General features: G+C 34.7%; 1 protein-coding gene across 1 annotated transcript in view; it reads right to left on the reverse strand.

The window, feature by feature from the left end:
- Positions 1-874: 874 nt before the first annotated feature.
- LOC118735605 (protein madd-4) overlaps positions 875-12,749 on the reverse strand; it is a gene marked incomplete in the record, with an annotated part of 164,615 nt that continues 152,740 nt past the window's right edge. The window contains 4 exon segments of the mRNA XM_036465453.1: positions 875-1,974; positions 3,176-3,326; positions 3,448-3,819; positions 6,223-6,705. Coding sequence (XP_036321346.1) covers positions 1,850-1,974; positions 3,176-3,326; positions 3,448-3,819; positions 6,223-6,705 — 1,131 coding nt within the window.

Genomic DNA, 12,749 nt, shown 5'->3' on the forward strand with positions numbered 1-12,749 from the left:
ATGTATGCATGCGTGTATGAATATATCCATAGCTCTCTCGGAAACGGCTGTACCGATTTTGAATACTCGTATAGGTTTGCCACCTATTTGAAATTAGTTACAAATTAAATAAACCATCATATACCCATAAAAATGGAAATTATTTTAAAAACCCGCAAATCGGAAATATTTTTGAACAGGTTTGCCACCTATTTTCAATTGTATATTTATTTAATTTGTTGTTTAGAAAATAATGGTGTAATTTTACTATTTACGGATACTTAAAAAATGTTCTTAAACAATTCTAACTAAGTGTTATCCCTTGGGATATTAGTGTAAGGTTGCCACTTATTTACGATTCTACAAAATTTAACTAAAACACCGCAATATTGATATAAAATGAGGGATAGTTTTGAGCACTTTAGTCCGAAATTATTTTTGATCAGTGTTGCCACATTTAGTTTTTGTAATACAAATTTGAGTATAATTAATTTCAGTGAGTGTTTTTTGTATGTATACACAGTACATATACGCTCCAGATATGGACTCTTCCTCCCAGCGTATTACTAAATAGGGTTTCCACCTAATTTTCAATGTAGGAAATTTACTTACTTTGTAAGATATCAGAGGCCAATTTTTTTTTTTGAATTTATATCCAAAATATACTTTTTAAACCTATCCAAATGGCCAATATTTGATACTCAAAACTTGAAAGCTTTAAAAGTATATGCAAAGCTCGGTCAAACATGGTACTTCTACTAAAATGGGCTACAAAACTGCATACCCAGTTTGTTTTTTATTTTTAATCTGTATAAAAAGTTGGAAATCTTCTACAATTTTCAAATTTTGAATTACTAACTTGATTTTTGTTATATAGAGAGCTATACTTTTACCAAAAAGCAATTAAAATTAAATAATAAGAAAGAAGCAGGCAAACCTTGTTAAAATGTCGCGCCCCTATTTGGTGGCCTGCCACCGTATATGTTGACATTAATACATATAGTATATAACTGTATATTTAATTTAAAGTGCATTCATGTTTATTTGCTTTTCACTTTTTGTATAGAATTTTTTCTATTATGTAGTTATATATGCATTCTTTGTTGTTATGCATGTAGTATGTATGTGAGGCCTTTTTGTGTATGTGTATATGTGGTCTTTTGTTGTCTTGCCTGCTCGCCTATTTACGCTGCGTTATTTGCCCTTTCACTACGTTCATTTGTTCGTTTTTGTTTTGCTGTTTTATTGTTGTTATTACTAAGGTATTTATGCACTTATGTAAATATGTTTTTGTTTTATTTTGTATATTCATATAAAGTGTCCTTAGTTAGTTTCACTTGAATTTGCTTTCATTTATTTAGTTGCGCGCTCTGTATGCATTCAATTTATTTATTGCTATTTATAATAAATAGATTATTTTGTAGTAATTTGCTTGTCTGCCATTGCTGCCAAACCATTCGCTTCAATTAGTTTTTGGTTTGCATACAAGGTTTTCGTTTTTGTTTTTTTTTATTTAATGACCCCCTCTTCGGTTTTACGAATCGCTATGAAGTCTCCTTTAATCCTATCACTATTTATTATGATTACTTTATCTTACTTTTGTGTTTTGTGTTTTGTGGTAGTTGTAGTGGTCGAACGCTGACTCGTTTCCTTCCTCTTTCGTGATTTTCGCGATGAATGCTGCTGACTTATTTTTATTTCATTTTTATATTTTTTTGTGGTGTTGTGTGAGTTTGTTATTGTAACTCCTGATGCTTTAGCTTTGCTACTACACCAACGAGTTCTCTTTTTTTTTACCGATCTCTACCTCACACACAGCCATAGCCGCAAACTTTATCGCTTACAGCTTTTTCCAATAATAGAGTTGTCGTTAATTGTAGTAAGCATTGAATTTGCAAGATTTACAACATTTCTCTTGGTAACGATGTAATCGACATAAACCCATCGAGCGTACATTGCGGCAATATCGTGAAGTGTCCTTGCATTGATCAAAAGCTGAAGAATAGAAATTAAATAGAAATGAATTTACGAGAATACAAAAAGAGTCTGACTTTCACCTTGCATTTTATATACAAAAGTTCGTCGGAAATTGTATACTATAACTCAAGCATAAGTGGAATTTTACAGACCTTTAAAAAAAAAAGGAAATTAATATTTGTTGCTTTGTGTTTGACCTTACTCCTTGTGGAGTAACGACAGTTGACTTTCTTTATGAAATGCTTTTTTTGTGGCAGAAAACCGTTCAGAGATATGTATGTCATTGCCTACCATTCTTGCTTGGACTAAGCATAACTAGAAGCCCGGGCCGCGGCCGTGGTGAGTGAAAATACGCACGTATAACTTACTCCGTTACTGCAACGGCCTAATCTTAATTAATATCTTATACGAAAAGTACTTCTACATTTTGAATTAAATATCCTTTAGAACTTCTGTGGCACAAAGTCACTTGGTAAATCAAATACATGTGTAGTCAAAATCAGCATGGGATTTCAGTTATTTTTTCGGTGCTTCTGAGACCACTTTGCGACCCTTGCGCAACCGTTTTTCGAGTCTTTTGGAATCGAGTTTCGGTTCCGTTAGACCCTTTTGTAGGTTCTCTAAATGACCCGGTCTCGGTCGGTAAGGTAGTTCGATTCGAATCGCAAGCGATTAAAAGTTCTATCAATAATTTCAAGAAAACGGTGCGAATCGTTCGTAAATATGTCGAGTTTGCTAAGTGAGCGTTTACGCGTAGAATCGCACTAATATCCGTACCTGTTCAAGTAATTACCCATATCTTTTACCATTTAATTTTTTCGCTTTGATCATTATTTTACCGTGCCTAAGCTCTAATCTGTTAGTATGTGGTCTTTCCTACTACAAATAAAGAAGGGCTCAAAAACTTGGGGTATTGTCCCCGCTACCTTTCTGGTAAATCTATCCAATATATTATTTACCTCTATGACATTATGGCTCGAGACACTGTGGTGATATACAAGTGAAGAAGTAACACGCCTAGACAATTGCTTTAGTCTATCAAACTAGACTTATTTTATAATGCCTAACTGTTCTTAATCTCACTGTCAGAAGCCAACCTTTCTAGACCTTTTAGATTCCCTAAATTGATAACATAACGTTCGTAGTTAAAAATGTAAACTCAATAATTCATTTACTTTCAATTTCAAAAAACAATTAAAAAGTGAAAATTGTTACTCACACTTCGTATAGCAGGGCGGACTCTTGCACACTTTCATTACCGCAGGACGCGGCTGATGGCGACACGCATTGCCCGCCGGTCGTCGTGTGCCATACCAAACACACTGTAAAATGCGGTATTTAATTCCCTGGCGACCGCATTGCGCATTACACTGCAACATTGTGACAAAAAAAAAACACGCGATATACATACATAAGTAAATAGAATTAAATTCAAGTGAAAACGGACAATGTAACCGAATTGGATGCGATGCTATGCACTGTGTTACTTACCTCCGACCATGGCTCCACACGCCAAACACCCTTACAACGTTCACTATAGCACTCCTGTCGACTAATGGGACGCTGTGACACACTGCAGGCGTCCGCTGCCTCTGTGCCATTCGCATAGCGACACTTGACTTCACGCTTTTGTATGGCTGTATTGCGACCGAAGCAACGTGCACGCTGACACAATGTCCAATCGCCAGCCTGCCAACGGGCACACTCCTCCTGGCCGCACACTTCGAACGTGTCGGGAATGATCAGGCCATAATCGGCGCAGTACGCGTTGTCAACCACCTCGATGTCGGCCTCGACATGCGACTCCAAAGCGTTGTTGGTGGGCGTGTGATGGCGTAAACGTACACAAGTGATTGAGCGACGCTGTGGAGTACAAACGAGAAAGATATCATAAACCAAAATTGTTTGATCAAATCAAATATTTGTATGCAGCATGGAAAATTTGTAAGGCTAATCGATGGATTTATTGCTGTACAAATAACAAACTGGTTACTCATACGCCATGTAGGCCGAATGCAGCTGCATGGTTCAACAAGAAAAATATGCTGACTCGGCGAGCGGGAAATGCAACGAATGCAATTCAGTTGAACGTGACAAAAATGATGGACACTCCATAAGACTGATATTGCGACAATTGGTAAGCCAATACCAACGTCAACTTGTTGGGCTCCTTGGCAGGCAAGCACAGTGCACATTGGGGCTGAATTCGTAAAAAGCGATAAAAAGGTGAAAAAGGTTTTTTTTTTTGACAGTAAATAAGTTTTAAAAGTAATTGATGTGATCTCCAAACATATCGCTTATGGAAAAGAAGACCAGAGCTACGTTAAAGATGACCGTATCGCCATTCTGTTGTCTGAAGTCTATTCAAACGAATACATACCTATATTTTGTTTACGATTGCAAATACGCTTATGAGTATCAGTACGATTACTAACCGAATAAAAAAAAACGAGGTCGGTTCTGAGTTTATCCATAATCATATCGAAAATCTATAAATGTATCGAGAAAGATGTCAATACTGATTTTTATATATATCGAAAGCACTGTAGACAAATATATCGATACAAATTTATATAAATATATCGATAGCCCGAATAAAAAGTGGACGAAAACGGTTACGGTTACGAGTCAGATGCATTTTTTTTTAAATAATCTAAAAAAATTATTAACGATTACAAAAAAGATATCAATAATTATTTCGATAATGTAACTAGTAAGAATGGCAAATGTAGATGACGCTACGACATAGTTATCGATGATTTCGAAAGTTGTAAAATACATCAATTACCATAAATGATTTCGATATATATATCGATATAAATAGCTGTAAAGATTTCGATAAATATATTGACAACGAATTTCGTGCCAAATATGTAAAGATTTTGATAAATATACCGAGAAAGGTTTCGATAAAAACATACATAAATCTATATATCATTAATGAACGAGGGTAGAAAGACAATGACATCGTTTAATTTAGTAGTAGTATCTACGAATATATCTATAAACATATTTGTCAATAACTTCGAAAAAATATCTGTAAAGATATTGATAAATATATTTCGATCAAGTAACCAAGCAATAGAGGAACAAAGAGCTTGTCCTGGTTTCAGAAGGATGGTTGGCGCCGCTGCACTGTGTTTTATTTTGAAACAAATAGACAAAATCAAATATCTCGAGAATGAGAAGAAATAAATGTAACAAAATTTTAAAGCTTTTGAGATAGAAAATTCAAGAAAAGTCACGTTCGATAAAAGAACTATCAGGTCCATTAAAATTACATACAAAATAGAAGGTTTTAATCTTTTTTTTTTAATTTTTTGCCAATCAATTTTTAAAAAAATTTAGAAGAACTAAAAACTCATTTTAATTTTTTTTAATGTTCATTCCAAGCTATTTTTAGATAAGAAAAAACTTAAAACTTTACTTTTGAAGGTCATTCTAAAGATCTGATTGAACGAAAAATAAGCTTGGCTTCAAAACCGTCGTTCTTTAAAATTTGTGAATTTTTTTTTCTTTTTTGACCTAAAAACATGCAATGAACTTACACATTCTTTTTTCGCGGCCATGGAAGTGGTTCCCTAGAAGACAGCAAAAAAATGTTTTATAACTTTTTTAAAAAGTGCAACCTACTTTTGAAGGTAATATTAAATGTCAGGGCAATTCTTCTACCCAACGAGACTGAATTTTGCTGAATTCTCAATTTCAAAAGTTGTAAATCATCGTTACATTTATTTCGCTATCTCTTTTCATTTTTGTGATATTTAATTTTATCTCTTTTTTCTAAAACAGATCACTTAGCCCTTAGACTTGATCAAAAAATCGGTTAATTTTCTTCTAATTTTTGTAGCACTACGGTTATTTTTTAGTGGGCATCGAAATATTTATTTTATCAAACAATCAAAGGCTCATAAAATACTTTTGAGAAACTATAATTGCTCTTCGGCGGATGATATCAGGAACAGGCGAAAAAACGCAACGCCACAAAAGAGTTTTAATAGATTATATTGTAGTCATTCGGTAGACGGCATCAGAAAAACGCGAAGCCATGCAAGTAGGAATAAAAATCAATTTAATTTTTTACAAATGTAACTTTTTTACATCTAGGAAGAAAATTTTTTACGATTTTCATTCGTTTCAACGAAATTTCGTCTGAAAAAATTTGACATTTAATACTTGTCCGACGTCCCACTGTGCACCACCTAGGCCAGTTTTCAATTTTCCAACCTACAGCAACCTATTGAAATAAAAATGTGCAACACTTACCCGCAAACCTGCGCCGCCCGCAATGCCACACTTCTCCGAACATTCGGACCAGTCACTGATGCGCCATTCGTACGTGACATGATTACCGGGTGCCGCTGTGGCCTCGGCCTCGCCACCCTGCTTCTGCCATCTGGCATGCGGTGAATGTGGTGAGTCGGCCTCATGTGTTGCCTTGCCAAATGTTGTTGTTGTTGCTGCTGTAGTTGTGCTGATGATGGCGCTTATACGGTCTGTTGCTACCTGTGCGTGCCACTCATTGTTACTGCCATTCATGTCCACCACGGCTGTAAGCGATGATGCAGCCAACGGTTCTGATGATGCTGCAGCTGTTGATGTGAACGCTAGTACATCTTTAGTGTCGATTTGTGGTCGCGCCGGTTCGTCCTGTTCGAAATTTTCCAAATCGATGCCGAATTGTAGACCCTTGTCGAATAGCATGTGATGTCCTCTTGAATTGCCGAATTTCTGTAAAGACCACAAGTGCTGCGGTGGCGAATATGGTGATGTGGTGGTGGCGGTGATGACATGTGTTGGTTGAAGTTGGGGAATAGAAAGAGAAAGCAAAATAGAAAATCGGATTAACATAGTGAGCGTGTAATGTTTTTTTTTTTTTTTTGGTAGCAAGGCAGACAGGCAGTTATCGGCTAAAGTAGCGGCAAATTGCCAGTAGCTGAGCTGACTTCTACTTTTGGGTATTAGTCAGCAGCAGCAACAAAGAGCCGAGATATTGTAAAGTGTACGTGGAGCATGCAACAATGTAGGTGTATGTCTGTACATATGTGTTGGTGTAGCATGCAAGTGTCTGCATGCACATAAAACGAGAATCCTTTCAAGCTACTTTCTATCATAGTTGGCTGTTACATGCAAATATATTTACAAGTGGTTACAGTGGCGGTAAAAAATGGATGAATGGTGTTTCGTTTTTAATAAATATTTACAATGTTCTTCATGCTAAAATTTTTTTGATATTTTTTTATAAAAACATAGTTAATACTTTAACAAAAACTATATAAATCACGCCATCAAACTTTATACAGAATTTAGTAAACTTTCATAAATTTTTATCTAAATTTCGAGCTTTTTAACCTCGAGTTTTTAGAATTTTTTTGGCTACAAGTTTGAGCGGCTAAAAAACTGCATTGATTTTTAAAATAGCGAAATGTAGGAAAACTGGCTTTGAATTTTTTTGAATTTTTTCCACAAATGGTCTTCCGCATATTCTTCCAGAAGAAATTCATTTATTATATGGAAAAAAGTGCAAAACGATGTCAAAAAAAAATGATTAAAATTCTATGCGATTTTTCAGCCGCTCAAAACTTATACTTATTTTACTAGAATTTTATAAGCGTGTTAACTGCATACCCAAAAAAACTGCATGGCTAAAAAGCTCGAAATTTGCAGTTTTGAAAGTTTGATTTATATAGTTTTTGTTAAAGCATGAACTACATATCTATAAAGAGTATCGAAAAAAAAAAAATTAGCCTGAAAACTATTGTATATTTTAAAAAGGAAATACCATTCATCAACTTTTGACCACCACTGTATATACATATAGCTTTTGTGCTAAGCTGTGGTCGCCCACATTGTAGGTGATTAGTTGACACAGCAGCCGCAGTGTTCCACTTTCTTTGCTGGTCAACCTTTCATTCTACATTCGCCCTTAGATTGCCTATTTTATAAAAAAAAATTTGGCCTCATGCTCGCCCAGATTACTCATGCTGTAACGCTTCATCTTGTTTTTTATTAGGCTCATCATCATGTATGTACTTTCATTCTGCCGGTGACCGCAATCGCTTTTTCATTATTTATACCTGCCCTTCATCGCCTTTTTAACTCCTCATACTTTCCGCACTTCGCACACTCTTGTTACACTGTTCATTTGACATTAATTTTCGAAATTTATCGCATGCCAAATGACCCCGAAAAGTCGTAAGGCCATTTTTTGGGTCATGTCTAACAATATGCACCATCAACGCCCATGACAGCTGAGGTTAACAATAACAACAATAAAATGAAATACAAAAGTGGCATGTTTACAGTGATACCAGCAAAAGTACGTACATACATATATAACACAATAACAAATATTACGAAAACCCTGCTGGAAAATTACTAGTTTAAAGTTTTGCATATTAACCGATTACAGCTAGGATTGAATTTGCGGAAATTGCACACTTTTTGAAAGAGAATCGTATTAAGCAAATATAATTTGATTTTACTATGACAGTGAAATATGGGGTTCGTGAAAGATAGTACATCGCAGTGGGAAAAGTAGTAATGCATAACATGCGTGATAAATAATGTAATTGGTTTCTTATAAGTTCTTGATTCCATTACTGTTAGCTATGTAATCAGCATTCTAATGTAATCAAAAAGTCCCAAAAAATTCATATTAAATAACATTCATTCCTCGTTACTAGGTAATGCAAAAATGAATGCCCCATTTTACCTAGGACATCGCCCCACTGTGGGCATTTTCGATTGTGAAAAGGGCTGTTTTACTGATTATTATTTTTTTTTGATAACTATACATTCCATTTTCCCACTGGGATATTATGTTGAAATATAGTGAAATGTACAATAACAATATTTACTTATTTATATTTATTCAATTAAATTAAGTCAAATGAATAACAATTCTTACCGACTATAGCCAAACAGCTTAAATACTAGTTGAAGTGATTGTAAAGTAAAGTAAGGATTGTTCCGTGGTAACTCCTTGTATTGGAAGGATAAGGTACCATCTTTAATATATATATTCTTAGATTTCGAAAATCCTAAATAGAATAGTGGATCGCGCCGAAGGCTGTGTAAAGACACATTGAGAGATACTCTTTCTAAGAGGGATCAATTGCGCCTATCAAACCATTGACGAGAAAATTACCGGAAAGGTAAGCACTTCCACTATTTATGCAAAGATTTTAGATGCAAAAGCTGGCAACGCGCCTCGTAAGAGGGTACGCGGTCACTAAAGTTCAGCTAATGGAGAGCGCATGCGCATGGCCAAGTATAAATCTATGATTACGCGTCTCTCTTCGTCGAAGTTTTTCTTAAACGCATTTTTTTGTAAAATTTTTGTAGTGTTTTTACAGCCTTATTCTGTATCACAAACGATAATCAACACGAACGATTCGTCTGCCGACGACAACATCTCTGATTGTGATTTAAAATCACTGATCACTGATTTTATTACTCTATCGGTTGTCTTCGTCTTGCTTTTCATATATTACGTTGCAATGGCCTCGGTTGCGTTTAAAATGGCAAGAATGATGCCGCCGAACCATATTTGAAACCATTCCTCTGCAGACGAATCGTTCGTGTAGCCTATCGTTCTTGATACAGAATAAGTGTGTTAATTTTACCAGCGAACTCTGCTCCGACGAAATTCGCTGGGCGATTTGATTCTGTTTATACTTTATGGCAAACATAAACAACCTAAAAAGCTTACAATTTACCACACTTTCTTCATGATTCAGACTAACTCCTCCACGTAAGAAAAAACTCTAGTAAAGAACTGAATTTAGTTAATATTTTATGAAAATACAAAATTATGTACTTCAAAAAAATCAGACATCTGTGTTGCGAGAAAAAGTATAAAAAACCCTCCGCGCTGTTCTACACTCCACAAATTTGTTCACAGTGCTTGCAAAAAATACCACCTATGCACAAATGATTAATAGGGATTGCAATTTTTATGAACAATTTCGAACGCCACGAAAATAATATTTATATTTTCTTAACAAAAACAAAAAAAACATTAATATGGTCACCTGCTACGCTAAGAGCACACCCTCTCTCTCTCTCTTTTCTCTTTTACCCTTTATGCAAAAAAATATGCAGTTAGTCAATTATGTACAGCCAACCGCCAAAGCGAGCAGAATGGCCTCCATTTCATTTGCAATTTACTCAACGAGACAAGCGTAGAGCACTCGACTCGATGCGACTCGACTATCCCGTACATGATTTTCTGATTTCCCCGGAGAAGACAAATGCCGACAGGCAGGCAGTACCATATACGGGTACATACATATTTACATGCAACATGAGCAGCAGCAACCACTACGAGCGACAGACGGAATAGTTAAAATACGAAAAGGACCGGAAGGAATACGAGTACAGTTTTGCTATATGCAAATTGCTTGGACTGACTGCTGTTCCCGTTGCTGCTGCCATTGCTTTGTTACCGCTTTGCTGCATTTGTTGCATTGTGAAACAATTATGCATTCATTGGGCTCACGCGACCTGCCAGGGAATTGGTACCGCTGTTGGCAACCAAAGAGCCAGTGCTGTCGGCATCGATTTTCGCTTTTTTTTTTGGAAAATGCTACAGGAAGGTGTATTTACCCATGCTACATTTGTGATACATATGTACATATGTACGGTCGGTAAAAGAGCATTGCAGTATGTGACAATGTGACATCGTGTTATGGTATTGTCAACTTCAACGTCAGCATCAAATATTGCCTTATATCATATGTTGTACACATGAGTAAAATGCACCATTTGTTGGCCACATTGTGCTGATGCTGAACAACTGCATCAATACAGAAGCTAGTGACTGCTACTAAACGAACAGGTAATGCTGCAATGGAAATTAACTGCAATTGTGTAATGAAAATGAGCAATCTCTTTACAATTGCAAATTTTTGGCCCATCTCTAGTCAAGCGCAACGCACTTTGTTGCTGCTATTTGGACTAACACGAAATTGCATACGAATCGAAGTCTGCATACGATTGCATGGAAATGGCAAATCGATGTGTTATATTGCACATAAGTATGCGCAAGTGTATGTGTACTCTTGGCACAAAAAGTCGAAATAATAAGCACATAAATACATGTGGATGGTGCTGCATGGTGATTTTTGTTAAATACTTGCAAGGTTTTTAAAGTTAAATTTCTGGCTTTATTTTTTATAGAAGTGTTTTAATAAAATATTTTAACTTTTTAATTTGAATTTTTGGGGTATGCAGTTTTATAGCCTGTGGAATTTTAGTATAATAAAGTGCATGTTTTAAGCAGCTTAAATATCGCCTTAAAAGTATTTTTGTCTGGTTACACCCTCACAAACCTCGTACATATTTAGAAAGTAGGTAAAGTATCGACTTTTTCTTGGGAAGTTAATTTATAATCTTATAACTCGAGTCTACATATTGCTCACTTTCTTCAAAGATGTACTAATTCAATATTTATCTTTCCTTGTCAATTTAACTGAATTAAATTTTTCAAATAGGTGGCAAACCACTTCAAAAATATTTCAGACAGTAAACTTGCTTAAACATCTTTAATTTAATATCCGTGTTGCAATATCTAATTTATTTTATCAACTTAATTGAACAAACATTTTCAAACAAGTGGCAACCCTCCTCTTAAAAATGTTTGCCAGTAAACTTTCCTAAACCTCTTTAGTTTGGCACTTGTAGTGCAATATTTAATTTATATTATCAATTAAATTAATTTAAAATTTTTAAACAGGTGGCAACCTTACACAAAAATATTTTCGGCTATAAGCCTTCTTAAACTGCTTTCTTTCCTAAACCTCTTTAGTTTGATACTCATATTGCAATATTTTATTCATATTACCATTAAATTAATTTACAATTTGCAAACAGGTGGCAACCTTACACAAACATATTTTCGGCTGTAAGCTTAAACTGCTTTCTTTCGACAGCCGTATTACAATATTTACATCCTCTTATCAATTTACTTAAGCTGAAATTTGTATACAGGTGGCAGCTCTCTAATTATTTGTTTCTGTATTTTAAGTTAGACCTCTAGTAAAACAACGGTGTAAACTGCACTCAATTCCAATTACAATTTAATTAATTTTTTTTTTCTTTTACACTTTTTTCCATATAAACATGAATTTCTTATGGAACAAAGTGCAAAAGGCGCCCAGCAAAAAAAAAATTTAAATCAAAGCGAGTTTTAAAACTTATACTTTATGCCTAAAAGTTTAAAAATTTTGACGAAAATTTGTTGAATTTTTCTAAGCTCTGTACAATGTTTGATTTACATAAAAATATGCTTTTGGTTGAACAAATTTTTGCTTTACAAACTTTGCAAATATTTAAAAAAATCACGCACTCAATTTTGCTGTTGCACATCCTACAACAAAAACCCTGCGAATCAAAATTCTAAAGCTTAAAGAAAATTGAGGAAAATTCAGCAAATTTTATTAAATTTTAGTATACCAAAGTCGAATCCGTTCCGTAGATTTTTGATATTTTTTTTTTGCTGGCGGTGTTGAGCAGTTTGTTCTGTAAAACGAATTTTCTTTTCTTTTTATAAAAAGAATTTGCCATGAAAAGCATTTTGAATGTTGTTAAAAAATCATTGTTACCAGTCCGACAAGGGGCGCATTTATCACGAATTTTGGTATAAGTCAAAAACGGTTGAAAGGTTAGTGATGTTTTTTTTTTTTTTTATAAAGGTATAAAAGTGGACTTATTTACATTTAACTATTTAATAATACCAGCAACTTATTGTTTCAAATAAAATAACTTTTTCAGTCCAATCCTCACTAAAT

This window comes from Rhagoletis pomonella, unplaced genomic scaffold (assembly GCF_013731165.1).
Source record: "Rhagoletis pomonella isolate Grant_MI unplaced genomic scaffold, Rhpom_1.0 Rhpom_scaffold_00003, whole genome shotgun sequence".
Lineage (NCBI taxonomy): Eukaryota > Metazoa > Arthropoda > Insecta > Diptera > Tephritidae > Rhagoletis > Rhagoletis pomonella.